This window comes from Lepisosteus platostomus, chromosome 26 (genome assembly GCF_059453375.1).
Source record: "Lepisosteus platostomus isolate fLepPlt1 chromosome 26, fLepPlt1.hap1, whole genome shotgun sequence".
In the NCBI taxonomy this organism is placed as follows: domain Eukaryota; kingdom Metazoa; phylum Chordata; class Actinopteri; order Semionotiformes; family Lepisosteidae; genus Lepisosteus; species Lepisosteus platostomus.
The window spans coordinates 6,221,372-6,249,221 of NC_142636.1; the positions used below are offsets into that span (position 1 = coordinate 6,221,372).

At 44.1% G+C, this 27,850-nt stretch overlaps 1 protein-coding gene across 2 annotated transcripts; it reads left to right on the top strand.

Annotated features, from left to right (window-relative positions):
- The first annotated feature begins 132 nt into the window (after nucleotides 1-132).
- Nucleotides 133-27,525, top strand: lix1l (limb and CNS expressed 1 like). Of its 2 annotated transcripts, XR_015930509.1 has the most exons (7): nucleotides 133-726; nucleotides 4,036-4,199; nucleotides 15,812-15,952; nucleotides 17,701-17,796; nucleotides 18,286-18,363; nucleotides 21,094-26,345; nucleotides 26,576-27,525. XR_015930509.1 is itself a non-coding variant. In XM_088620298.1 (6 exons), the coding sequence occupies exons 1-6, from the start codon at nucleotides 387-389 to the stop codon at nucleotides 21,346-21,348; spliced, it is 1,074 nt and encodes a 357-aa protein (XP_088476424.1). In that variant the 5' UTR covers nucleotides 133-386; the 3' UTR covers nucleotides 21,349-27,525. The 2 variants fall into 2 exon arrangements, 1 of the variants encoding a protein (XP_088476424.1); XM_088620298.1 differs by having other exon boundaries at nucleotides 21,094-27,525.
- Nucleotides 27,526-27,850: the final 325 nt, after the last annotated feature.

Here is a 27,850-nt window from a genome sequence, read left to right on the forward strand (position 1 = left end):
TCGGCCCTCCCTGTTGATGCTCAATAATTGGCATCAGACTTCGCTCTCAAGCGATCCTTTTATTGCAAACGCAAAGTTTCCACAGTTTGAGTCAAAGGCCCGTCCTTTTCCCTGGGCTAGACATATCTCCACCCCTGGCCGAGATTGATAGTCGGTTTTTCACCCTGATTGAGCTGCTGGCTGTCTAATCTCAGCCCCTTGCTCGTTTCGGATTGGTCGTTTCCTTAAACCCCTGTCTAGGCAGTCCCGTTATATGGTATAATTATTCCATCCTCCCCAACCCTTCCCCTGTCTTGAATTATTTTTTTTTCTGGTTTATTTTCTGCTTCAGCCTCATTTTTGCCCATTCGTTTAATTTTACATCGACCCCCTCTTTTTTTGGGAGCATGATGGAGTCTGTTCGTCCCCAACGGCTGCAGCCCGGCATCGGACTTGGAGCCGGCGGCACCGGGACGCTGCGCTCTTCTCTCCGGCCTGGGGTTACAGTCCCCACCGCTCCGCCGCCTCCGCCGTCGGCTTGTCTGGGCGCCTCGGCCGGGCCGCCGCCGCCGCCGCCGCCTCTGCAGCTGCACAGCCTCGGCGTGGCGATGCCGGGGAGCGCCGGGCTGGGAGCCGCTGGGGTGGCCGGGCTGGGGATGTGCAGCCCGGGCAACCCGGCTGTGTTGAGGGAGGCGGTGGAAGCTGTTGTTAGGAGCTTCGCAAAACATACCCAGGGATACGGAAGAGGTAAGTTGTTGTAGCTAACTTACATTTAGCTCACTTCGGAATTGTCTGTCGGTAATACTTTAAAAGCACATAACGGTTGATGTAATTGTTATGGTGCGCCAAAAGTGTATTTTATGTGCTTTATTCTATTTTTTTTGTAGTATTTGACGGTGGATGAACGACTTAGATCGTGTTGTTAACAGTTAAAACTGTTGTAGTCTGATAAATTAACATTATATATCGCTCTCAACGTCGCTATTTTCCGAAATAAACCACGATACAGCAGAATTGCTAAATCCTTTCTACATGTGCGCTCAAAACAAATGTTTTGCAACGACATGCTTAAACAGTAGTCCTTAAAATCAAAGCTTTACTTAAATATGAATATCTTTCATGACCCGCCACATATGGGTGCCGTATCTTTGATGAAGTACAGTAGGTATTGGTGTCCTTGATTAGATACGATGAATGTGATACAGAAATACACCTTCTGTCCGGATTAACTAATCTGGTTAAGGTCTTCGCTACTACACTACTACTTCATTTGTATTAACCACCCAATTTAGGATTCAGAGAACTGCTGTACATAAAGGTTTTGTGATTCTCTTGTACAACAAGGCACAGTGTACAGCATTGTTCTCTGACAGTCTCTCAGAAAACAAAGCCTAGATACTTTGCCAAGAGGAATGGTGAGGATGTCCCACATTGGTGGCCACTGGCACCAACAGCTTTCAACACAGTGGCATGAGGCAGGTCCTGACAGTACAAATAGCCATATGATCCTCAACTACAGGTATGTTGCCTTCACCATACTTACCAAAAACCTTAATACTTAACGAAAACAAAGTAACAAAAGTGGTAACAATTCACAAAGCTGGAAAATAACATGCATGCACTTATTTCATCCATCAGGTATTTTTCAAAACTGCATACCTGTGTTACAATTAAGCTTTTTTGCAATAATTTAATATTTCAGAAACTTAGGATATCTTTTTAACCTTGATGGTCAGCTGTTGTAGGTCCATTTGAAACCATTTGTTTTACATCTCTAGATGGACTATGGAATATTTTTTGTCTTTAGACAACTCACTGAAAACTAAGCAACTGCACACTGCAGTAGCGATCCAATAACTGAGCATTAAGCACTTTAAGGTAGAAATTCCCTATCTGTGTGTTTAGGGCTCATTGGTGTTCCAGTAAGTAACAGTACTGTTCAGCCCAGTGATCCTAGTCCTGCATGAAACTCTACCATTATCAAAAGTGTCGGTCCTTCCCTATATTCTGTGAACATGGCCAGTAACAAAGTTTCAAAAAGACACCATAAGCGTGCAACAATGAGTTAATTTTCGTTTATCGTTTTTAGGCTCAGAATGTCTCAGTACAGTCATTAACATGTTAGTGCAACACATTCAAGTGATGTCTCGCCCTCCCAGGCTTTCAGGCATAGCAGTTACATGTCATGCGCACAACCAGCTGAAACTGCAGAAGTACCTGATTGTTTTATCTGTGCTTGCAGAGGTGCATAACTAAAATAAACACGTTTGGAGCTGAATTCTCCCTGATCAGTTTTTACTGCTGTGACTGTTACTTTGTATTGGGGTGGTTTGGCAGCAAGGCAGTTAACATTATGCTCCCCAGTTCTGGGGTCCTGGGTTTGATTCTGGACAGGGGTGACTGTCTGTGAGGAGTTTGCATGGTCTCCCCATCTTCCTATGGTTTTTAACCTGAAAGTGCTTCGGTTTCCTCCCTCCGCTTCAGCACACATTGGCAAGGTGTCGCTATATTGTGCCTGTGTGCTGCGGTGAGACATGGGCTGCAGTTGTGCCTCGAACCCTGTGCTTTCCTGATGGGCTTTGGGTAGTCCTGACCCTGACTTGAAATTCTGGCTTTCTGTGACAATGGATTCATATTTTGCAGGTGTCTTTATAATAATCAAAGGTGAGATATTATAGTACACATCTTAATATGGTGAAATATTACTCTCACAGTTAAAATTAACAATACAGTGTGTAATGTGCAATACACTGTAGTACCTCTCTGAAAAATTGTTTTTGACAATTTAAAAATGCCCTAGGGACTTAATACAGATGTCTTTATTCCTGAAGAACACTCTTTAATGAACTAATAACCTTTCTTAAAAATGCTTTCAGCTGTTGGAAACATTGGGGGTATTAAGGTATTGCTCTGAGTCGCTCTGTGTATCAGGGAGTATTGGTGATGCTCCTATCAGTTCTCAAATTCTGCTTTCAACTCCTGATGGGTTTCGTTGCGATGCTAAAACTGCTGAACCCTCAACTCAGGACTCAACTCCTACTGCAGTCGTGTCTACAGGATGACTGTAGCAGCTCTTTGTGCTGTTGTCTCCTGTGACACATAGCACCCAGTCTCTGTGGAAGAAATCTAGTTGGCAGCTGGGCACACAATCTAGGGGCATTATTCAAAGTAGCCATATGACAACGTGAGTGTTTTGCAAAAGACAGTTTCCCTCTCCCTGCTTAAAGACTAAGAATTCCAAAGCTATCCTTAAGAAAGGAACAAAGAAGTCTCTTCCCACAGTGAGACTTTCGGGGAAATATTGAAAGATATTTATTAGGGCTGAGAGCCAAGCCTCTCTTTCTCTAGCAAGCCAAGTTCCTAAACTGAGTTTTGCATGGGGTTGGGTCATAGTTTCTGTAGGGTTCCTGTTCAAACAGTGGTGTCAATGTAATGAAATGTAGTGCACATACAATTGGAACCTTTGTGGACTAAGATCCTATGGTTGTTAACGCTGCAGACACTCAATGACTGCATGCAGCTTTGTACCATGTTTGGTACAGGTTCGGGCCTATTTTGTGTGTGGTGGAGACCATCCTGGACACAGATCTTTTTCACACTGAGCTGAGGTAGCGCCCCGTGTCGTGCTGCTTCCCACATTTAGATTAGATCAGTTTATTTGTCGTAAGCGTTTCGTTGCATGTTGTTGCATGTAAGCTCCAACACGAAGACATTAAGGAATCGCCAGAAACAGAAACACCGAACTGCAGCAGCAGCAAGAACTTAAAGAGCATGCAACTAAAAAAAAACATTAAAAAAATTGTATTTAGATAGTCATATATAGGGAAAAGGTAAGCACTGAGAAGAGAAAAAAGCAGGGTCCCTGCTTATTCTCCATTATTCCCAATGTCGCAGCAGCATGAGGCTCTGCTCTTGTCCTACAGCTGTTGGAATGTGTTGGCCAGCTTGAGAAGTGAGGGGTGCTCCATGTTCTGTCCAGCTGTAGCATCTGTCAAGGGTGTGCGTTGCCCAGCCTGCCCCACGGTGCTGACCCTTGCCTTGGTTTCTCCTGAGCAGTGAACGTGGTGGAGGCCCTCCAGGAGTTCTGGCAGATGAAGCAGTCCAGGGGGGCTGACCTGCGCAATGGGGCTCTGGTGGTCTACGAGATGGTGCCCTCCAGCAGTCCCCCCTATGTCTGCTACGTCAGCCTGCCCGGAGGCAGCTGTTTCGGCAGTTTTCAGGTAAGTGGCTCCGCCTCAGTTCGCTCGGTGAAGCAGCTGGAGTCTGCGAGCTTTTCAGGTCTGTGCCGCCCAGTGTTCAGCCTGACGTCCCCCTGCTGAAGATCTTTAGTCATTAAGAGCCCAGTTGGCCCAGGAAGTAGAAGACCCTGTGCTGTTCAGCAACCCTGGGGCAGATACTACAAGATCCCCTTGTAGTGTCACTCTGTAGCTGCTGGGACCATCACAGGTAGCAGGAGCAAGTACTCAGCTGATCCAACGGAGGTTGACAGATGAGGACGGCTGAACCGTTTGCAGCCAGCACATGTCACTGTAGACGGAACAAGTCTGGGCAAATACGTATCAGATGATGTTTAATGTGAAAAAGCGCTGGGTGTTGCATGCAAATAGGAAACACATAGTCTGTCAGTACCAAACTGGAAATGTGGAGTTACTCTTGTGAGGATGGAATTGAAATGGAAAACAAAAGCAGGGATATATATATAAAAAAAAAACATAGAATTTAAAATGAGCAGTGTTATGTTATAATTGTAGGTGGTACAGTGGTACAGTGGTCAGCATTACTGTCTCACAGAACAGGGCACTGTGTTCATTCCTGGGGTTTGTACAGTATGTTTGAGCGAGTTTCGTCAGGAGTTGTCTTGGTTGGTTAATTGGCTTCTTGGAAGGGCTGTCCAGGGTGCATCCTGCCTTGTGCCCATTGCTTGCTGGGATAGGCTCTGGTTAGAAAATGGGTGGATGTTAACATTGTATAACACATGAGTAAAGCCTTATTTAGAATACTGTGCACAGTTTTGAGTATCACAGACCAAAAAAAGGATAGAAGCGTTCCAATCAGTCTGGAAAAAAACTAACCAGATACATTCCCTGGCTTAAGAGAATGTCCTATACTGACAGTCTAAAACAACTGAGCCATTGTTCAGACCTTGAATAGAGAAGACCTGATCAAGATATTCGGATTTCTCGGAGGCAGTGACAAAGTCAAACTTATGGACTTAATTATTAACAGTGAAACATAAACTAGAAGTTGTAAAGTGGAAACTGTGGAAGTGTATATGAGGCACTGCTTTACACAATGAATAGCGGGCGCATGGAGCAAGCTTCCCAGCCATGCTGTTGAAGCTGAAACCCTGCTGTGTCAAAAAACAGCTGGAAGAGCTTCTTGGATCTTTTAACTACTAACTACCAAATGAGCTAGAAAGTACCAGTATGATCTTTGTATTTCTGTGGGATATCCTTTATACAGTATAACAACTAAGTCATAACTGCAGTTATATGGGCAGAGGATGAAGCTGAACAGGGTTCCTTTAGTATGTAGTGGTTGATCATGGGGTTGCCCGTGAGTGGTACCTGTTTATACAGCTGGGTTGAATGAACCCGTTGGTGGAAACCGCCTAGCTCAGTGATGACCAAGCTGTGCCTTCCTTGGTGATTGGAATCCACAACGCTTTTAAAGTGGGTCCAGAGCTCCCTGACCATTAATCCATACTCCCATAGTGCGGAGAGTGGCCATGAATTCAGACTGGGAAATCTAGGAGCATCCCGCACCTGACAAAGGCCCAGTAGGCAAAACATTGATTCTTCTTTCTACGTCTCAGTGTGGAATTAACTCGAGTTTGTTCATACTGATGCAGCTCCTCGTGGGATAGCTCAGAAAGTAAAGGCCCTCACTCTGTGCAGAGGTAGAGTTGTGTGATCCAAGTTTTTCTGGGGGAATGCTATAAACTGGATGGGTCCAGCTGAGAGCTACCAGGATTGGTTGAGTGGGTACAGTGCTCTTGGCTAGGTATGGAACCGAGTTCCCTTTGTAAAGTTGTAATGGAGTAGTAGGAAGAGATTCATTGCTCACTCTTGTAAGGCACTGTGGAGTATCAGACACGCGCTGGTATTGGGTCGCATGCTGATTAACAGTTGACAGTTCCAAACGGTGGAGTAATAAGTTCCAAGTTTTAAAATAATAAGGTAGGGTGACCTCAGGGGGGGTTTAACGTTGAACTGTTACAAAACAGTTCGGTTCAAGTCTCTCCACACGCTAATTCTGTTGATCTGACCAATTCCGCTGGCTCAGCAATGTATGTATGGTTCTGTGGAGACTGAGCCCCTGCATGTTATTGTGTGGGGAGAAAGAAACCAGTCTCCACATTGTTTGTGCAGAATTTACAGATGGTCTTCCACAACATGCTGCCTTGACTTAAGTGTGGGGGGGGGACCGGCCCTCAGATTGTGTGCAGAATCTGCAGGCAGCCTTTCATAAAACGTAATTGACTTAACCTAAAAGCAGGGGGGCGCTGGGGGGAGATCTTTGGCCGCAGTTTAAAGACATCAGTCCACACGAAAAGACAGTCGGAGATCTTGGGTTCCCGGGCGGTTTCTCTGTGAAGAAACGCCGATCGCCGCTCGCTGGAATTTTCAGCGCGGGCCAAGCCGCTCTAGCCAGGAGCCTGTCTCTCCTGATTCCCGACCTGCAATCCCAGCAGCTCTGGGCTTGGAGAGCCCCAGCTGCAGTGAGTCACCTCGCTGTGGTCACGTCTGGATCTCATTGCCGGGAGCCGGGAAGAGTGCGGCCAGCATGAGGGAGGGGGAGAGGAGCAGGGAGTGGGAGATAGGAAGGGAGAGGGAGCTTGGAGAAGGGCTGGGAAAGAGACCAGGGAAGGAGGGAGAAGGGAGGAGAGATAAGGAATAGCGAGAGGGTTCTGGAGAGTAAAAAAAAAAAAGGGAGGAGATTAAGTAAAAGAGAGATGGTGGAAAGTAGAAGGACAAGACAAGCAGATAAACCAAAGAAACCAATGGAACAAGAATGATCGAGACGGAGAGATGTATTAGATCGATAGATACTTTATTGATCTCGTGAGGGAAATTGCAGTGCAACAGCAGCTTAACACAGACACAATGTAAGGAATGATACAATAATAATAATACAAGTAGAAGAGTTACTCGCAGTCCAGAACACACAAAGAACAGAACAAAACCGGAACAGAACAGTACACAAAAAAGTCGTATTGCACAATATGACTATAAATAAATATAAATGTATTGCACAGGTCCCTGGTGTCTATTGCACAAAAACGGTTTTAAAACGGGAAAAGAAAAAGAACAGCTGTATCAGTTTACTGTTCAGTCCAGAAACAGGTCCCTGTAAATGTTGCCTCTGCCCAGACGCAAGGTGGATGAGTTCTACAGTCTAATGGCAGAAGGCCAGAATGACCTCCTGTAGCGCTCCCTGTCACACCGTGGATGGATCAGCCTATTGCTTTGGTTAGAGAATCAAAGAGAGGAGAGAGACTGAAAGAATCAGAGAGAGGGACTGCAAGGGGGAAAATCAACAGTGGGGACAAGAAAGCAAAGTCTAGCTTCCAGTCTTTGACTGGTGGCTTCCCAATGCTCTGCCCTGCCTTGATCCTGCAGTGGTGCCGCACACAGTAGGAGGTTCGGCAGTGCCAGAAGGCTGGTCCTCCTGCCACAGAAGAATCCAGTTCCTTCCAGTACGTCACCTTGCGACAGTCTCCACCAGCCTTGCTAAAGACACAGAGTTGAGCTGGTCCAGTTGATGATGATCCAGGGTGATGCACAAAGGACAAAAGCCAAAAAGTTCTACGTCATGGAATCCAGAACAATAAGAGAATGAATTTAATGCACGCTACTTAAGTCATTTTATAAATGCTTTTCGTAAATGTAATCAGGTGTTTCGGATTCTGCCGGTTGCATCTCCCATGTTAGAATCTCTGTGCTGCTCTGTTGGAAGGTGTTTTCTGGCTCGAGGTTGAGTTAAAGCAGGAGTCTGCAGTAATGGTACTGGAGCTCCAGTCTTATCTAAGTTTCCTTGGTATCTTGAAAGCACAAGCAGCTGAAGAGCTGGGATTTTAAATTGATCCAATTAGAGCTGATATTGGTAGTTAAGAGCAGGAATGAAACGCACACACTGCCCCCCAAGGTCCCGCACTGGACAAAACCTGCATGTTGGCAGGTGAGGAACACTCTTATTTCTAAAGTTTTGGAGATCGAAGCAGAACCGTGCTGTAAGGGTCTTGTGAACTCACAATGCAATGTTGCGTGCATCATTCTCATTTTTACATCGGGAGTTTTGTTTTGGTTTTAACGAGGGAAGGTGGCATGGTGACACAGCTGCCCCACCGCCCTGCAACGGGATGAAACGGTTAAAAAAAAATCGATGGATGGATTTTCACGAAGAATATCTGAAACATAAGATCGGCAAGAAGCAATGCCAAGTGGTTTAACAGGTGTCCCCAGACCCAATCAGTTGGCTTCCTTTCAGATGCGGCTTCTCTTCATCTCCAGCCCTGTTGACCCTGGCAGCAGACAGGTCTGGCATCTCGCTGTGTGTGTGTATGACAGCCGCTGTATCTGCGGGCTGTGAGGAGGGAGCTGGCACTTGCTCTCGGTGTCTTTGCTGCACTCCTCATGAAGTGATAACACAGCTGGATCCAACGGGATATTTCTTCCTCTCATTCCAGACAGTACAGATATGAGATGACCCCAAAAGTAAATAACCTTTGTGCACTCCTTAAACATGCCAGGTACATTCAGAGTACAAGGTTTAGACTTCCCACACTGTATCTCTGCTAGGGTGCAACGGGTCCTTCCTTCAAATTAATGTCAAAAACCTGCAACATGATCAGGGGTTATAGAAAGTAACCACAGGCTGCAAAACTCAGTCACTGAGGAGCGAGAAATTAGATTGTCAACAGTTACAAATATCTTGGCATCGTTGTGAATACAAACTTACCTTTGAGGAAAACAGATGACCGTTCTTCCCGAGAAAACTGTGCTCTTTTAATGTATGTACTACAATAATGCTTTTATTTAATGCTTTAATTTGGCAACCTTAATATACACATTCAAAACGATGAGTAGGTCTGTGAAAAGAAGGCAGCTAAATTATTAGCGCACAACAGGGATTGCTTTCAGATTTCTACGTCAGACAAATAGTGCGCAAGGCCAGTATAATCGCCGGCTGTCGTGACGACCCCTTGCACTGTGAATATGAACTCCTTCCATTTGTGTGTTGATTAAGGCTGCCTAGACTAGAGAGCAATACAACTAAGGTATCCTTTATTCCAACAGCTCTTAACCTGCTTAATTTGGGCAATTAATTTGTATATTGTATTATCATACTTGTACGTCTCTTATTTGTTATGGGTTCATGTTGTATTAAAGTTTGTGTCTTGGAATATTTGCTGTGCAGGCAGGTAAAAGGCATTACACATCTGGGACAATAAAAGTAAGTACTAATGGTGTCCAATAGTCTTTATGGCGTACTTTAAAATGAACTTGTATGTGGTGAGTATTTTTGGAACCCTTAAAAAAATATGGTTTGTGGTTTATATAAAGCTTTACGAAGGTGCAAATATATAGAAGTATTTATCCGCATCGGTGTGCGCAGGCTGTAAAGGAACAGGTAAAGGCTTATTCCGTGCTGAACAGACAAAAGACAATGTTTTGGCTGTGGAGCCTTCTCAAAATGAAATAAACCTTTACCTGTTCCTTTGCGGTGTAAATACTGTATATAGCTGAGACCAGTTCCTAAGAGGATTCGCCCAAGAGCCAAATCTGCTGTAGAATAGTATTGTAAATTCTGATCATCACAAACTCCATAAGCTGAAAAAGCAGAGCATGACCAAAGGTATAAAGAGAAAGATGATTACATGTTTTAATGTACCAGGAGGAATTTTAACTTTGGAAGTTTTTAAGCCCATCATTATTGTATATATTGTCTTTAATGTCCTTGTTAGACTATCGGCTGAAAAGCAAGGGACTGGTACCTAACCGTGAAGTGGCATTATTCCATATACAGTAGGTGAGTCTTGGTGCCATTTAATCTTAAACCCCATGTGTTTTTCTATTTCCCTGTAGTTATTGTATTTGTAATGATAGGGCTGTAATAAAAAGCACATTTCTTGTGTTTATCCTTGTGAGACCCGCAAGTAAAATGTCCTGCAGTCAGTAATTATACTGTAACTCAGTGTCTCTGCTAGACCCTGCAGATTCTGAATTGAACTGTAGTGTGATGGATCATAATCGAGAAGCCCAGTATTACAGCCAGGCTCCTCAACTTTGCCCGCTGCAGTGTAAGTTGTAAGTTGCAGTGTTTGATTTGTGTTTTTTTAGCCTTTCCACAATAAATTCCTAATTAAATGATCAATTTTAACCCAATAGCCAGAAGACGGAGATGTGAGTAGGATCACGGCACTAACAAAATGATCTTGCGGGATAATGTTCTTCACTGTTTGACTGTAGCAATTCGAGTTTGTAGGGAAGCTGGAAGGAAGTAGAATGATGGTTAGTTTTTCTTCACAGCCGTTGTTATTCTGAGTCAGTTACCTCTGACAGTGGATTGAAGCGAGGCCCATATAACAGCTGATTTTGTATTCTACAGACTTACTAAACTCATAGCAAGCTGCTAGGAGTTTTAGCATAGCATGCTGAATATCTTCAATATACAGCAGGATGTCTTCCTGACTTGAAGGGTTTAATTTAATTGGCGATTCTGTTCTGCCTGATGTTTTGAGTGGGTGACTCAAGTGACACTGGGCAATAAGGGGTATCGCTGCCAGGGTCCTCTCAGGATCTCAAATGGTCTGCCGTGTGAGGAGTCTGCTGAGACTGAATCAGAAGGGTTAGCATATATTGTATCAACCATATTAATATGTATTGCACCTTGGCCAAGCTTCTATAATGTCAGGCTTAGAAAATTCCATTCTAGTCTATCAAACGTCTTTTCCGCCTGTAATGATAGCGTTTACATCCCATGCTTTATGTATGATACTGTATGTATAGGTGGTGGACGTTATCTGCAGCAAAGCACCCTTTCATGAAACCTGATTGGTCTGGATTAATAAATATCCCCATTTTTGTTCCCCAAACGTAAGGCCAAAATTCAGGAATTTTAATTTGAGATTAGGATTAAATTGTGCACTCAGAAAGGTCTTCTTTCCCGTTTTTTGGATTCAAAGCCATTAAAGCCCTCTTTAAATCTAAATGAGGTGCACCTTTATGAACCGCATTGATTGCGTGACACCCAATTGGCTCAAGTATATCCCAAATTACCCTTCAGTTTAGGGGTTTTACCCTTTTTGTCACCTAACAGTGCTGCTTTGAGCTCCTGCATTAGGATTGGTTGGACTGTCTGCTGCCTCTTCCTCCAATGGTTTAGGAACATTTAAATTTTCATCTAGGGTTTACAAATTTGAAACAATGAAAGGCTGGTGTCACACGGTGGCACAGTGGTTAGCATTCCTGCCTTGTAGCTCTGGGGCCCTGGGTTCACTCCAAGACCTGGGGAGCTGTCTGTGTGGAGTTTGCATGTTCTTCCTAAGTTTGTGTGGGTTTCCTCCTGGTGCTCCTGTTTCCTTCCACAGTCAAATAATACTGGTAGGATAACTTATTTCTGGGAGCATTGGCCCTGGTGTGAGTGTGTGTCTGTCTGCCCTGTGATGGACTGGTGTCCTGTCCGGGGTGTACCCTGCCCTGTGCCTCCTGCTTGCTGGGATAGACTCCAGCTCCCCCATGACCCTGAACTGGAGGAAGTGGTTGGAAAATGGGTGGGTGGGTGTGGAAAGTTGTGTGGATCAGTATTGTGACTGAACACTGACAGGAGAAAGAGTAACATCAGACATGTTTCATTTGTTGAAGCCAGAAGAATCATGTATTATATTTGAAAAGGAACAAGTAATAGGTTTATTCCATGCTGAAAAAAAGAAGAAAGAGAACACAACGTTTCGGCCGTGGAGCCTTTGCAGCCTACGCATGCTGACGCAGCTACCCACCTGATGTATTATATTTGCCTTGTTTTGTTTTTTCCTCAAATATCTTCCAGTTCCATCATCTTTGTTAAGGAGTAGCTGTAAATCGTTCCACAGATCGGAGTATTTTTTTTTTTTTTACTTTACATGGAAAGTTCTTTCAACCCTTAATCTTCCAGGTACAGTCATTTCTGCATAAGCGAATATAAATTAATTCTGAACGTCATGTTAATGTAAAATGTCAGTGTCATGACCGAGCGCGTGTTTGGCTCAGGGGTTTGGTGATGTGGGGGTAGCAAACCAGCAGTCGAAACGGAGTTGCCACAGTGGAAAAATACTGAACCGGAGACGGGAGTCCCTTGGGTTTGAAAACCTGATCCCCATAACCGCGGAGAACGATGTAGCGTGTCCGTCCAACCACACCACGCTGAGTGCAGCACTCTGCGGCTTAGTTATTTGCTAGTGATTGCCTGTCTGCGCGCATGAATTGATGTTATTGTGTGGGCAAGACGGCATGCGTCCATGTGTGGTCTGCAGGCTTGCCGAATACCCAGGATCCATCCGACGTTTGACTGCGCTTTGCCGTTTCTACCTCATATGCCTCACACGTGCAAATTAAATGATGCAAATGAAAGCTTTTTCATTTGTAGGTCAGAAATCCTGTTTAATTTGTGAATACGCTGTATACATTTCTTCCAGTAAACTGCCATACTTTAAAATGTGGTTGGAATTGCTTTATGGGTTTGCATCTGGGAGAGATTACAGAGGAAATCCATGTATGTCAACAGTTGGGACAACTAAAAACAGCACATCCCAGCACCCCTCTGCAGGGTAGACCATGGTCCTGGGACAGAACCATAGATACCGTTCTGTTTTTCTAGACTCCCTCACCCCCCACACACCCCTCCACAATTTTCAGTGCTCTTTTCCCCTTCTGAATTGTTGGCACCTCCTGGCCAGCAAAAGTGGCCCTCAGTGTGATTGGCAGATCAGGAGCTCCTCTGCGCTCAAGTTCTACAGTCTCCACCTGTTCTTTCAGTTTTGAACTAAGCTACCTAATAAAGACCTCCCCTTCCTTATTGAATTAATTTCATTGTTTGTGACTCTTATGATGAGACGCAGCCAAGTGGTCCTGTTAGTAGAGATCAAGTATAAGAAGGCATCGAGAAATGAGCTGGGTCTTCCTCTTGGAGAGGAGCTTGACGTATTGATGTTGCCCTGTCTGAAACAAAGTAGAGCAAAAGTCCGTAACATACCTGGCCTGTCATGTGGTGAATCTTACCTGTTAGCAGGAGCAACCTCAGACTGTACCTCTATTAAATTTCTACTGTGCCGTACTGGATGCAGCGAGTGGCCGATTTCTTCTTGCAGTTCCAGACATATTGGGAGGAGGTAATGTTACAAGGCAGGCTTGCCAGGAGGAGTTTCCTGCCATTGCTAAGACAGGGATGTAGCTGCTCCCAACAAAGTGAATACGCTGTCAATCAAGACATTTGACGTTTGTATCTGAGAGAGAGTCCGTCTGTGGTACGTGATAAAACTGTGATGAATCAAAGAACAGTTTAAAGACCAGTACATCAAAACCCAGAACCCTGTCGAACAGCATCCTGGCACAAGTACTAATACTGTGAAGAGGAGGTTGGACTTGATCAGCAAGAACTAAAGAATTAGTCAGGGTGACTTGACAATACTGAGATGGACTGGCGCCCTGTTGCTTGTGGGGGAAAATGACATGACAATACAGCTGTCTGTTCAGTAAAATGTCTTGAAGTAAGGAAAACCCTGTAGATAACTTAACATCCTTTGAACACGGGGTCAAAACCTGGGAAATGGGATACATGACTTTGTCAGCCTGATCTGGCTCTTAATTCTGATATAATAATCCATGAGTACTGTATCATGTAAAAAGAGAGCCCAGTAACTTGGTATGAGCAGTATTTTCCTCCATGTGAAGGTATTGTTTTCACAATGAATATACACCAATGATTGAGGGGTTTAAACCACAGTAATATATCTTATACAAGACATTAGTATTTCCCACCCCTCACACACATTTTACCTATGATCTGCCCCTGGCACTAACGGAAACAATGCGAGGTAAAGAAATCTCAATACTGCGATGAATTTTAGCCTCCAAACATGAGCCTGTAACATCAGAAACAAAAGATTTACAGCGCAGGGATGCTGCTTCATTGAGGCGATAAATAATTGGATCTTTGGCCTTGAGAAGCTGTTTGGAAGATGGACAGGTCTGAGGGCTCCCAGTATTAACAGCAGTAGTGTGCGTGCAGAGGAAAAATAGTTCAAGCAGCCAGAGAAGCAGAGCAGATGGGAGGAGGGGTAAAGAGATGTAGGATTGTGGATATGAGAGGACAAAGCGATCAAGAGTGGCACTGACTCCGAATTCTCAGTTTACATCACTAGAGCTGCTCTTTTTCATTCGTTTTGTTTCCAAGTTTCACCTCGTAATAGCCGGATACTCACCCCGCTATCTAGGCCCCTAGCAACCTCCTGCCGCAGACCGGTGCGTTTTCCCAATTCTCTGTACAAACGGTCCCGGTACGTCCGGGTTAGGGCCCGGAAGGGCTTGACGAATAACGAAACCACATATAAAGGGGAAGAACAGTGGACATACGGAGGATTCAGGACTCCAAGAGCTCCAACTTAAAGCTGGGGGCTTTTACATAAGAGTTAATGGAATACAGTCGGGTTAGGGGACCGTGGTTTAGATAGTGTGTTTCACTTGTCGCTACTAAATACAGTACACAGTATCCTGTTATACAGTAAGTGCAAGTTACCTTTCTAAATAATGCAAATTACTGTGAAATGACTTAGAGAGGGGACCTGTATAGTGTCCATAAGGAACCATAAGCTTTCATACGTTCCTAACCTACAGTGTTGGGACTGTATATACAATGAATGTGCCTATACAGTAGCCCATTAAAAACAATAAGTAGAAGTAGATACCATCACCAGTTCCTTCTGAGTTGTGGTCTTGTCGAAACCAATAGTCATTTGCTGCTCTGGGTAGATTACTTTTCCAGACACTGTTCATCTGTTTCAAGTGGGTGATCATACCCTGATCCATTGCTTGGATCGGTGAGGTAGTGTATTTTTTTCATTTCTGGAACAAAGTATTGCAAGAACCAGTTGCTGGCTTTTGGTGCCTTTAAAAGTGACATAAATGCTGGGAATTTTTAAGTCGAGTGGAATAATGTACTGTACAGCGAGACAGCTAATAATGAGAACCACCTGGATCGGCCTCTTCCTGCTGCTGACCGTACTCATGCTCAAAATAAGATGTGCATTTACAGAGCATTCGGTGAACCATTCTCTGAGAGTTTGTATTAAACTGTGGAGATTTTGAAAGTCCATCACCTTGCCTTTATCAATAGCATGTTTTGAATGCTAGACTCAAGTCTTGTAGTCTGTTCAGGACTGAAGCGATTAATTTCCTAAGATATAACGCCATATTTGTCTGTTTAACTTGACTACAAACACTAATAGCACTCAAACTAGACAGGCTGAATGATTTGTAAAATTTAATGTTCTTATATTGCTTTACCGCGTTAACTAGGGGAAGATTCTGACCTGGAAATAGTCCTAGCTCAGTGTCTCCAATCTGTCATTTGTGGTATGCGTTTCTGCTGCCTGTGTACTGCGCTCCTGCCTACAGAACTCTCACCTGCCGGAGGCCGCCCTCTCTTGACTTTTCCCCGAGTCTTTTTGAATTTCCGAGGCTGCTTGTGGTCAGTGCAGAGGGGCTCCTCCCAGATCTCGCCCCGCCGGCCGTGAGAGAGAAGCGCTTTGCCTCGCTCCGGGAGGGCTCCTCTCCTTCTTGCTCTCCCCCCCCAGTTCTGCCCGACGAAGGCCGAGGCCCGCCGCAGCGCCGCCAAGATCGCCCTGATGAACTCGGTGTTCAACGAGCACCCCTCCAGGCGGATCACGGACGAGTTCATCGAGAAGAGTGTGTGCGAGGCCCTGGCCTCCTTTAACGTGAGTGTCTGCTGCGTCGTGCGATTGAAGGCCAAGCGCTGGGGCCCTTTGCGTTCTGGCGGCTGGAGCTTTTTAGACCTTTCGTGAAATTTCTACATTGCACTCTCTCTCTTTCCTAGCGTTAATCCCGCATCAGACGGGTCCGCTTGAATTGGCTACGTTACAAAGTGGGGATTATTAGGAGGCCATGATTGGTAAGGGCCAATGGGAAATTTGGCCAGGATGCTGGGGTTACACCCCTACTCTTTTTGAGAAGCACCCTGGGATTTTTAATGACCACAGAGAGTCAGGACCTCGGTTTTACGTCGCATCTGAAGGACGGCGCTTATTTACAGTATAGTGTCCCCGTCACTATACTGGGGCATTAGGACCCACATAGACCGCAGGGTGAGCGCCCCCTGCTGGCCCCACTAACACCTCTTCCAGCAGCAACCTTAGTTTTTTCCAGGAGGTCTCCTATCCAGGTACTGACCAGGCTCACACCTGCTGAGCTTCGGTGGGCTGCCAGTTGTGAGTTGCAGAGTGATATAGCGGCTTTCCAAATTTCTACCTTACACTGAAACACTGAAAAGGGTTATTATTAAATATTGGTTATTAAAATGTTGCTAGTACAGCTGGGTTTTAACAGCAGTCCTAGAGGGAACCCTGCTTGTGTCTCCAGGAATCTACAACTAGATTGAACGTTTCATCTTCAGTAGAACAACTGAAAGTCCAAACCACACTGGCATAGTTTTACAAGGTGGGAACAAATGTCCTTGAGTAGCCCAAAGTCCTGACTTGAATCCGATTTTATTGTATGGTGTGATTTTAAACCATTTCCAATCCTCAAGCAGAAAATACTGCAAGCTTCTTCATCTAGGGTATACAAATGTGAGACAAAAGAGTGAAAGGCTGGTGTCACACAGTGGTTAGCACTGCTGCCTGAGCTTGTAGCTCTGGGGCCCTGGGTTCACTACCAGACCTGGGGAGCTGTCTGTGTGGAGTTTGCATGTTCTCCCCACGTTCGCCTGCGGGTCCTCCTGTTTCCTTCCACAGTCAAAAAAATACTGGTTGTCAAGCAGAAGGGGAGAAGTGTTGCCAGGCAGAAGGTGGCAGATTTGCCCCATGCCACCATGCAGAGGGGCAGAGATTCATCTGAGAGCACTGTCAGTGATAATTCTTGCCAGAGGTGCTTCCACAGAGTACACACGCAGTGGGTCTGAATAGTCTGGAAATTTCAGTTTGTATATATTTTCAAGGCGTTGTTATATGTAAGAGGCAGAATATCAGCAGTGTTCAGTTTCCAAGTATTTTCATTGAAAGAAATGTATACACATCATTTGCAATGTGTTAAAGTGTGGCATGTTTGATTGGGTAAAAACCTGAATAAGGCACCGTAGGTAGGAACTGTGGTCTTGAGTAGTATTCACACTGTTGCCACAGCATCTTTCTACCTCTTTCTCTTCTGATGTCACTTCAAAACACATAAGACTACTGCAGAGTCTGCCTTCTCAGGTTTCAGACACTTTTCACAGATGAACGTCAGAGATCATGACAAATCGGGCTTATTTGTACTTTTACCAGGATCCTCGTACGAATACAGAAATTGAAAGGTTACTGCCGCTATTTAAAATTTTTGTCAAGGTCAAAGGAGCCTTTCAGGGAGGTCAGTTGAATACCACAATGTCAGGGATTGTAGAGTTAAGGGTGTACCACTTTTTTTTTTTCTGGCACAGTGTCTCATGATGGTTTCTTCCCAAACTTTTCAGGGTAACAGGGAGGAGGCGGACAACCCCAGCACTGGCATCGGAGCCTTCCGGTTCATGTTGGAGTCGAACAAGGGAAAGTCCATGCTGGAGTTCCAGGTAATCCCAGATCAGTGGCAAAAAATTAAACATTTTTCCCATCTGAATTTTGATCTGAATATGTTCAGCACCTTCAGCCCAATGAGCACCTAAAGACTGAACAGAAGGGCTGATCGCAGCAACTTAACTGCTTGTACAGGTTTTGAATGATCTGTTTATGAAGCTGAAGCTTTATGAATGATGTTTGTAAAGGAAAGATGCAGTAGAATGGAAAGATGGGGAAAATGGAAGGCTTAGGAAAGCAAAAGAGAAAAGATCTGGTTTGTGGCTAGGGCATTATTGTGTGTGTGTGTTTATTTTGTGTTCTTGATCCAGCAGCAGAAGCTTATATCCAGTGTATCGGCAGAGCTTTGCCAAACCGCTGTGGGTGGGTTTGAAGCACAGGGGCCCGCTGGAGTTGCCAAGAATGCCCTGGCTGCAGCTGGCGGGGGGCCTCGCCGTGGAGGCGAGGGGCTCTGTGTTTCAGCCCTGTGTTTGTCTGCCCTGCAGGAGCTCATGACGGTGTTCCAGCTGCTGCACTGGAACGGCAGCCTGAAGGCCATGAGGGAGAGGCAGTGCTCCCGGCAGGTGAGAGCAATTCCAGACGATGGCTGTGCCACTGGCCCCGAGTGGCCCCGAGTGGCCCCGAGTGGCCCCGAGTGGCCCCGAGTACAGTATTCTCGCCCTGTCGTGAGACTCGTATTGTGCTTGGCATTGGTCCTTCCGTTTTTACACTCGGTAGACATCATGCAGCGCTGGGCTTTTTCACCCTTACTACCAGTGAGCTCCCTGACAGACAGACCGGAAGTGACCCCCGGACCCCCAGGCTGTCTCATCGAGCACGGCCTCGGCTGAACATTTGCTTCAGAACCGAGACCGCGAAGCCTACTTTTTCGCAAAAGAAGTACAGGACAGAATAACAAAACCTTTGAATTTGGTATTACGGATTTCTTTTTTTTCCAAAACCTTGCTCCTAGAGCAGCCATTTCATTTATATTCACAGGGCGCACATCTACCTTAGGCGTGTTTATTAAAATACTGCATGTCAGCATGTGTCAGCATTTTTAAGAACTCGCAGCAAAGTTATCATTTTTAATTTTCATTTCTATTAAAAGCAGCTGAAGGGACATCAAAAAGAGGATTTAGGCAGAAAGTTGTAGTTAAGGTTGAAAACGGGATTGTGAGTTTCTCGGAGCAAATGACCCAGAAATGTCTTTGAACTTGACTCTCGGGGGTCCGCTCGGGGCTGGGTGAGATCCTGACGTCACTTTTCTTTTTATCGCAGTAATAATAATGAATCGCTCATCAGCTTTCTTGTGTGCCATTAGCATAATCATCATTATTTCTGCATTTGGCCAGTGTCTTTGCTTTAATTGGACTGTGTAATTTATTTGGCTTAATTTCTGTTGTGTTTTTTTCAGCAAAATCTAAAGGAACTACTTTTGTAATGAAGCTCCTTAGGGTGTTAAATATTCCCTTTTATATCGTGCTCACTGCCCCAGCAAGCAGCTTTCATCTACAGAGGTACTGTAGCTCGGGGCTTGTGAGGGAAGGTTGCTCTTCAGCCTGCAAATACCAGCGGGGCAATCTGTGAAATCTCAGGGGTACTCATTTAACAGAGAGTGGCTGAATAATGAAGCAGGAAAAGCTGAGGGCCCTTTTCAATTGCTTGAATTTTTCTCAGTCCTTTTTGTCTTTTTTTTTCAGCCCAACATTCAACTGAAAGCAAAATCAAACTAATCTGCAGGTGTAAATAAGTAACAGGCAAAAGCTGATAAAGGTATCAAATGAGTAGAGCATTTTTTTTTGCTTACTTTCAGTTCAGTTTATTGGTTATACTGTATGCACAAGTGCAATGAAATTCTTATTTACGTGTACTGTATGCTCCGATACAAAGACATCAAGGAAACAGCCACCTTAAACACAGAACAGCAACAACAACAGTTAAATAACATAAACATCAGTGCAAGCAGTGTGTGAAAAAAACTTCAGTGTGAGCCAGTGTTAAGGGTTGAGCTCAGTAATCTGACACCTTGCGGGAAGAAACTGTCTCTGAATCTGCAAGTTTGTGCCTCCATGCTCCTATAACGCTACCAGAGGGCAGGGAAGAGAGAAGTGAGACACCAGGATGAATGGTGTCCTTAGCAATGCTCCCAGCCTTCCTGAGACGGCTGTAAAAATGTCCACAATAGAGGGGAGCTGTACTCCAGTGATGGACTGGGTGACCTGATCACCCCCTGTAACACCTTTCTGGGTAGCATGAATGGGTACCATTCATATCATTACCAGTCCAGTACACCTGGAACATACTGTACCATTACCACGCAAGTGCACCTGGAACATACCATTACTACTCAAGTGCACCTGGGTCATACAGTACCATTACTACATGACCCAGTTGTACTCCTTGACTCAGACATCGAGCTGCTGCCAAACCACACTATAATACCACTCATGATCACGCTTTCCTAACCCTACCTTTGTGCTTCAGTTAAACTTTGTCAGCAGGAATGATGATTTTGATACATTTCCTAATAGAAAAATACAATATGCTTATTTTGAATACAGCTTCATTTCATTTTGAACCTTGTGGAAAAGCTACTGTAAAACTCCATTTCTGCCCTTTACATTTATCATGCTTAGTCTTGTATTTACATAGTTAAAAACAGCTCATCTTTTAAAATGAGATAGTTCTTCTCTGACGAAAAAAAAAATTTTTAGGTTCTAACTGGTAATAGATAGCTGGGTCAGGAGTTAATATTTTCTAAGAGCCAGATGTAAAAAAACTTCATAATCCAAGTTGCCTAAAATAGACGAGATGAACAAGTCCACCTATGAGCCAGATTCTTCTCAGCTGGGGCAGTCTGTGATGGGGAGTGGTGGTGCTGCCCTCTGGTAAACCAGGGTCCTGACCAGCTCGTTAGAGATTCACAAAAGAGCAGGGGTGTCACCGATGTCCTGGTGAATCCTACTCTGGCAGTACCCCCGAGACCCCCTCGATTCAACCAGCAAACCAGCTGCTCCCTTCTCCTCCACTCTCGAGGCGCCGCAGTGTGGATGAAGCGACGCCCCTCCTGTCTGTCTCCGAACCCCTTGGAGATGAACAGCGTTGTGTAAATTCAGGGGATTATCATCGCCCTCACCACAGCCGTTCGAATGGCCTTCCTTCTGGGTGTTTCCCTCCATTATGATGTTGTTCTGGGGCACGTGGGGCTCGTTGCAGCCGGGAGGTGACGGTTGGGGTTTCACGTCCCGAGCCCAGGGGCACCCTGGGCAGGGGCGCGGAGGCTGACGGGTCCCCGGCCTTGTCTCCCCCAGGAGGTGCTGGCCCACTACTCCCACCGGGCGCTGGACGACGACATGCGCACGCAGATGGCCGCCGACTGGGTGAACCGAGAGCAGGGCGTCCCCGGCACCATCTCGCGCGAGCTGGGGGCGGCCGAGAGGGAGCTGGAGGAGGCGCGGCTGGCGGGCCGGGAGCTGCGCTTCCACAAGGAGAAGAAGGACATTCTCATGCTGGCGGTCGGGCAGCTGGGCAGCGCCAACGCGGCCACCCTGCCCTCCAGCTGCTAGAAGGAGACGGGAGCAGGCCCTGGGCCGCCCTGCCGCACACACTCCGCTGAAAGGTCTTCCACCGCCTGATACCGACCCCAGCATCTCCACCCCCCTCCTCACCCCATCGTCGCCAGCCTGCACACAGGCCACCCTGCGCTGCCTTTAGAAAGTGCTTCAGGTTCAAATAAGAGCTGCTTCTAAGTTCTTAAAGCCATGAAGGTTTGTTTGCCGGCTGTAAATTCATCTGTGCTTCGGTTTCAATACGTTTCACTCACCCAGTGTGCTTGCAGTATCTTAAGAGGTCACCACAAAGCTGGCCTTCTCCCCTCGGTGTGCGTGAGAGGCAGGCTGGACTGGCCTCCTGTGAGCCGCCGCTAGTCCTTCAGGACCACGTTCCCTGCGGCGCCATCTACTGGCAGCAGCTGCACGATTTTCAGGTCTTTAAAATGATAAGATCTGAACCAAGTTTCTTTTTTTTTCTTGGCCTGTTCTGTTGAAAATCTTTTTTAAAGACACTTTTTTTCAAAGAAAATATTGCCCATTAGAAAAATAATTCTGAATGATCTTCTTGATTTTTATAAACACTTAAAATCTCCAAGTGAAAGTCCTCTACTTTTTATCCTTATTTTCTATCCTTGAGCCGGGGTTCTTAGTAAGAGTTGTTCAGAAATCTTGAGATGATTTTTCACAGTCTATTTGCAGGTCATTTTTGCTTAAAATATGCTGAGGTATGGAATTTTTGCTGTTTTCTCAGAAGCCACTGCAAATTGTAAAAACAAATATTTAGATGAAGTGTTCTCGTCTGTTTTGGCATTTCTTCGTTATATTTAAAGGAACATTTTAAGTAAGTTAAATGGCAAAGGCAATTATTTCGTTTCATTTGAATTTATTTTGTCAGTGTTTTGTCTTTGCTTGTGTTCTGAGAGGTAAAAGCAAGTATTAACCTTTGTAAAACAGTGACAAACTTTTGCGTTGCTTAAAATAACTGTTTATTTTACGTGAACAGTAATCTCATTTAACACATTTACTGCTTTGAAAGTAGTCATTTATAAGCATACGACTATAAATTAGCCATGAACGTTTCACAATGCAAGAATGTTCATATATCCAGCTTCTGTTTGCGAATGGCTCACTGAGTGAATCTTATCATGCATCATGAGAATCACTCAACTATATTTAATTTGATTCTCATTAAAATGAATACCCCTTTCATATATTTTAAGAAAAAAATACTTTCCCCCTCATTTAAATTATGTAATTAATTAAATTTGAGTTAACAAATCTTAAAAAGTTACTCCTGAAAGTTTATTTAGTTTATGCTGTTACAGGGCTAATTTAAATACTTTAAATAACCTTGTTTTCACTTCTGTAGTGGGAAAGTTGAATAGGCCAGTGGTTTTCAACCTGTAGTTTAGAACTTAACTGTGACATACTAACTGCATTTGTATAGGTGGCAATTTGCAACAATCCCTCTACTTCTGGTGATCAGATAGTCCGAAGTGTTAAATAGTCAAGACAGGTATTTCCTAATAGGCTCCTCTTTGCCATGTTCTACTGTATAAGTACCTATACCCATGTTGTGTTGATGTGCTAAACCCACGTATGGACAAACTACGTTTCAGTAGCTTTCATAGCTGGTCATAAATCACCAGTTTCCAAGGCTTTTAGAGCACATGCATGTTCTCTGTTAATTTTTGAAGCAGATATTATTATTCAAAGGAAAAACCGGGCCTCATACATATTAGGCTTGGGGTGAAATTATCTCTCAGTCTGCCCCATTTCACACTTAACGTAAAAGTGACTAAAAACTCTTTAAAAAAAGAGCAGAGCTCCGGCAAACATGGTAGGAATGTGTTGTTGGAGAAAATAGCTGGAGCCTTTTCTGGGCCATTTTGGAATGCACTATCTGAGGAGGTGACCTAAACCGTGTGGAAGGCAACATTTTTGAGGCTGAAGCAGTCCCAGGGGCCTCAGCGCATTTCTCAAGAATAGACGAGGACAGGCAAGCAATAGAAAAGCCAGGTGCGTCCTTATTCTCATTTTGTCAAGTTGAATCGGTTTCAGCCCATGAGGAGAAGGGCTGGTCTCCCACTTCGTTAGTGCTTCCCTTGTGCAGAGAGGCCTCAGTGTCTCTGTCCTGGGCCCAGCACACAGAATAGGGATGGGGAATGGATTATATATCTATATGTTCCTTTGACACAGGTCTTTTTAAAACATTTGAGGACACTTATGCCTGTTTATACTTCCATGGGCCCTAGTTAGCACACTGCTGGCACAACACTACAGAACCTAGGACATACCTGTACAGAAAGCCTTTAAACTACACTACTTCAACTTCAACTTCCCCTTCTTCGTCTCCTGCTCGTGTTTAATTAAGTGATCAGCCTGCAACACAGGAGAACATTTATTAATGGTTTGATGCAGAGACTTAACATTTGATGATAATGTTTTGTTTAGTGTCCTTAGGAATGCATCGATCTCGCAGAGTCGATCAGAATTCACTTTGGTTTCGGTTGTCGACATCCGTTTCCTCTCAGAGTCAGCTGTCCCACCACTTGGCTTGGACAGTCCGACAGCTTAGTTCTGGCCACAACGTCTTCTCTCACTGTATTCCATGAGGTCCGACAGGGACAAAGTGGGATAAAAATTAACAAAAAAAACCTGCCGCAGCCTGTCTGCTGCTACCGCAGATGTTCAGTGGGCCACGCAGGTGAATTCGATGAATGTCGTGATCCTAGGTTCACTGCCTGTCACTGCTGATCCCAGGTTTTCCTGGAGTCGTCTACTGGTTGCCAAAGCAGTCAAATGTCTGTCACAGACAAGCTGCCTCAAATCATGTCAGTAGCAACCAGGTTGAAAGCCCGTATCATCATCTTAATTATGCAGCTTGAACAAGGTTGTCTTTTGCTAACTCAAATTGTTGTGAAAGGCTACTGACACAGATCCTTTACTTGTTTGGGCAATTTTAACTGAAGTGGCCGACCACACATTGAGTGCCTGGCGGTTTTATGATGCGAATCCGTGATTTTGTCATCCCAAGTTGTCCAAAAAATCAACAATCCCTTCTGCTCACTAGGTGAGAGATAAATTCTAGAAGTTCCTAGTAAGCCACGGATGAAAAACATGGCAGTCAATACGTGTTCTTCAGCGTGCATGGGGCGTTAAGCTTTGACTGCCTTTGCAGTGGTCTAGTTAATAGATCCAGTGTATAACATGACATTGCCACACCTCATTTGACATAAGCAAGTCCTTTTAAATGTGAAGAAACTGACATTAGGTACGTACGATACAGTACTATATAGTCCCACAGTTTTGTATCATTTTGTGGAAGTTGGCAGTCAAATTGAGAGCGCAGAGACATGTAATATTTGTGGAGAGTGTGGTATACTCTATCTGAACAGCATGGTATATCCGATTTTTTATTTTACTAAACAGGACATATAGCAGTCGCACGCAGAGCTGCCGAAACCATTGTTCTGTTTGTACAGAAGCCATATTGACCAGGGTCTGGGAGGAATTACCTTAGATTTCATTCTTAATTTGTGCATTTCAGTTATTAGAATTATTACAGTTTTCTTAACGCAACAGTGCTAAATACTTTATAGCTCTTTGTAAAGCAGTTGATCATTGCAGTGTTTTGTTTCAGACATCCCAGTCTACTTGTGTAATCTCAGGGCTTCTTCTGTCAAACAAACAAAATAAATAGTCAAAAGTTCATCGCACAGCTGTGCTCCAGACCAGGTCAAGTTTTTAAGTATTACTGTTCGATTTTTCTTGTCCATTGCAGTGGAGAAGGGACCATGGTCTGGTGTCTCTACAGCACAGCATCAGAAAAACACAGCTCCCTGTGTTACCTTTGCAGGGTATGAGTGTTGGAGCGCCACCCTCTGGTCCTTGATTTTCCCTTGAGGTGTTCACACTAACCAACCCGTCTCGCCTGCCTCCCAGGACCTGATGACATCAGGTTCCAAGACGGCTGCCTTTCCTACCTGAGCTCTGAGCCTGCCTCAGTGTGTTTCTCTGAGGCTCTATAGCCAAGACTTGGTCTGTTTTCAGTGGTACACAACTGTAGAACCCCATCTGTTTCATCACGTGTAAAAAAGCAGGCTTATGCCTGCCCTGCCATTTGTCATAGAATCATCCCATGGTGTTTTGATGGCGTTGTGCATTTTTCTGATCCTAGGTTTGTGGGACGTGCGTTCTTAGATTTCTTTATGGTTGAGCTGCTTGGCCAGAACATACTTCTCTGTAAGAGTTGTGTTCAGTGCACTCATATGACCTCAGAACTTCATGCAGGGCAGCTTTGAACATCACGAAGCTGTCGTTGATAGTCGTTCATGGGGCGTCTGAAGTTTTCCAAAACCTTCTAACTCTTTATTTGTGGGTTTTAAAAATACAAGTGTGGGTTTTACAATAGGGGGGGTTCATAATGCAAGTGGATCACCTGAGATGTCTGCTAAGAGAGATATCACAAAAAATACACATCCAGACCTCTAATTCAGTCACCCTTTTGAGAATATCTTTTAGGGAAGAACATATTTAAGATATTATATTCAGATATTTTCAACTATTTCAGTCTTTTTGAATCCCCTCCAGAAAATGTTCTTATATGACTCTTGTAGTTAATAAATCACAAACATAAGGGTGCTTGTTTAAAGTGTTGTAAATATATTGCTTTGAAAAAACTTCTCTTTTTTTGCAGTTTCATGACCTTCGATATGTTCTTATAAATATACCTTATAAACATTTACAAGTGCTAAACTGTTTCATAGTAGAATGTAGCCAGTAGATCTCAATCAAGGTAAATGTGTAGTACAGCAAAAATGAAGTGTGAAACATTTAATTTAGAAACTTAAAGGGTAAAAAAACTTTCAGTGATGGAATCATACACTTTGGGAACCGGGATGTGTACAGGGGAAGTAAAATGAGGTGGCACGTTTGGAGAAATATATAAATACAAATTCTGCTCTTCTGATCTCGGCTCTCGCCTTTCCCCCACCTGTAAGATAAGGAAAGTTTGCGTGAGCAGTTTTGATTTCAGGATTTCCGTCAGTGTTAAAACATGCAGAGTGGTACAGAATCTCATCTCTGGAGGGGAGAGGTGTCCAGAAAGTGTTAGAAACTTCAGACACTCGGTCAAGTCCACACTTTACACAGGTAACCTTCTGAATAGTGCGACACAGCAGAGACTTAAAGAATTAGGAGTCACAGTGTATGTTGTATGAGCATCAAGAATTTACTCAAGGCCTCCATTTTATTGTAATAACATCGATTGTAACAGCTTTGTTATTAATATACCCTAGTTTGCATAAGAAACCAGTCTTGTCATGTCATGTCATGTCATGTCATTCACGCTGATCAGGATCTTCCAAAAGGTGAGCACGGCAGCCCAAGGTAAATTATACAAAGGTAGCCAATCTGAAGTGGTATAGTAGCTACAGTAATGAGACTCATTTGCTGATTGGCTCATTGTAAAGTGTTACTCATCACTGGCATCATTTGTTACTCTCTACACATCCGTAAATCATTAAAAGCTCAAAGGCTGCTTTCTACAAAATATAGCTCTGTCAGTATTGGATGTAAAACAAAATGGCTCAGATGGCGATAGAACTGGTTCTGCATGCAACGTTGCAAAATTCGGTAGACCTCTGCACAACAGTGTAATTTTTGGAAGTGTTCAAATTATTTCATAAAATACTTCATAGTATTTGGAAAATGTTAGAATATAGTAGCACAATAGTGAACAGGGTTTAAAAGTTTGTCATTATTTGTACATAGCGTTCTTTTAGTCCTCTCTTGGGTAAAAAAACAAACATCTTATCTTCATCACTCTGCTCTCCTCCCCACTGAGAGCTGGTGTGTGGGGAGCGGACTGGCGCATCATCCAGGTGGGGCTGCACACTGGTGCTGGTGGAGGGGATCCCCATGACCTGTAAAGTGCTTTGAATGGTGTCCAGAGCACTATATAGAGGAAGTGTAAGGAATTAGTATTAACAGTGGCATCCATGTTGTATAAAAACCTTACCAACAATGTCTAGAATTCCGAACCTTTTTCTAGTTCATTTAGTATGTCCTTTTAGTTTTATATACAGTGTTTTGATATATATTTTATATGAACGATTTTTGATATATTGCTTTTTACCATGGAAGTACTTTTCTATATAGATTTTTAATGCAATAAAACAGCAAACAAAACTAGTGTTGGCATTTTTTCCCATCTGTGGTGCTTTTCCATCTGAGGTCTTTCCTTTTCACCTACTGCTGCTACAACCCACAAAATAAACCATCCTTCCAATACAGAACAGTGACTGGCAAAAGTATGCAGACCCTTGCACATTTCACATATGATTGCTTTAAAACATGCTTTCATGACACTTTGAAATAGCAATTATTGTTATATACTGTACATAAAATATCCCACATATTCAAAGCCAAATACAAAATGAAGGAAGTAAATATATAATTGATTAAGAAAGCAAAGTAGAAGAGTCATGACTGCAAGATTATTCAAACCCTGTGC

What these genes read in the sequence shown, in the direction of transcription:
- lix1l (XM_088620298.1), top strand. Translation starts at nt 387, where the DNA reads ATGATGGAGTCTGTTCGTCCCCAACGGCTGCAGCCCGGCATCGGACTT. An exon ending in GCTGTTTCGGCAGTTTTCAG is followed by an intron (nt 4,200 to 15,811) that starts GTAAGTGGCTCC and finishes CTCCCCCCCCAG; the next exon opens with TTCTGCCCGACGAAGGCCGA. An exon ending in AGTCCATGCTGGAGTTCCAG is followed by an intron (nt 17,797 to 18,285) that starts GTAATCCCAGAT and finishes TCTGCCCTGCAG; the next exon opens with GAGCTCATGACGGTGTTCCA.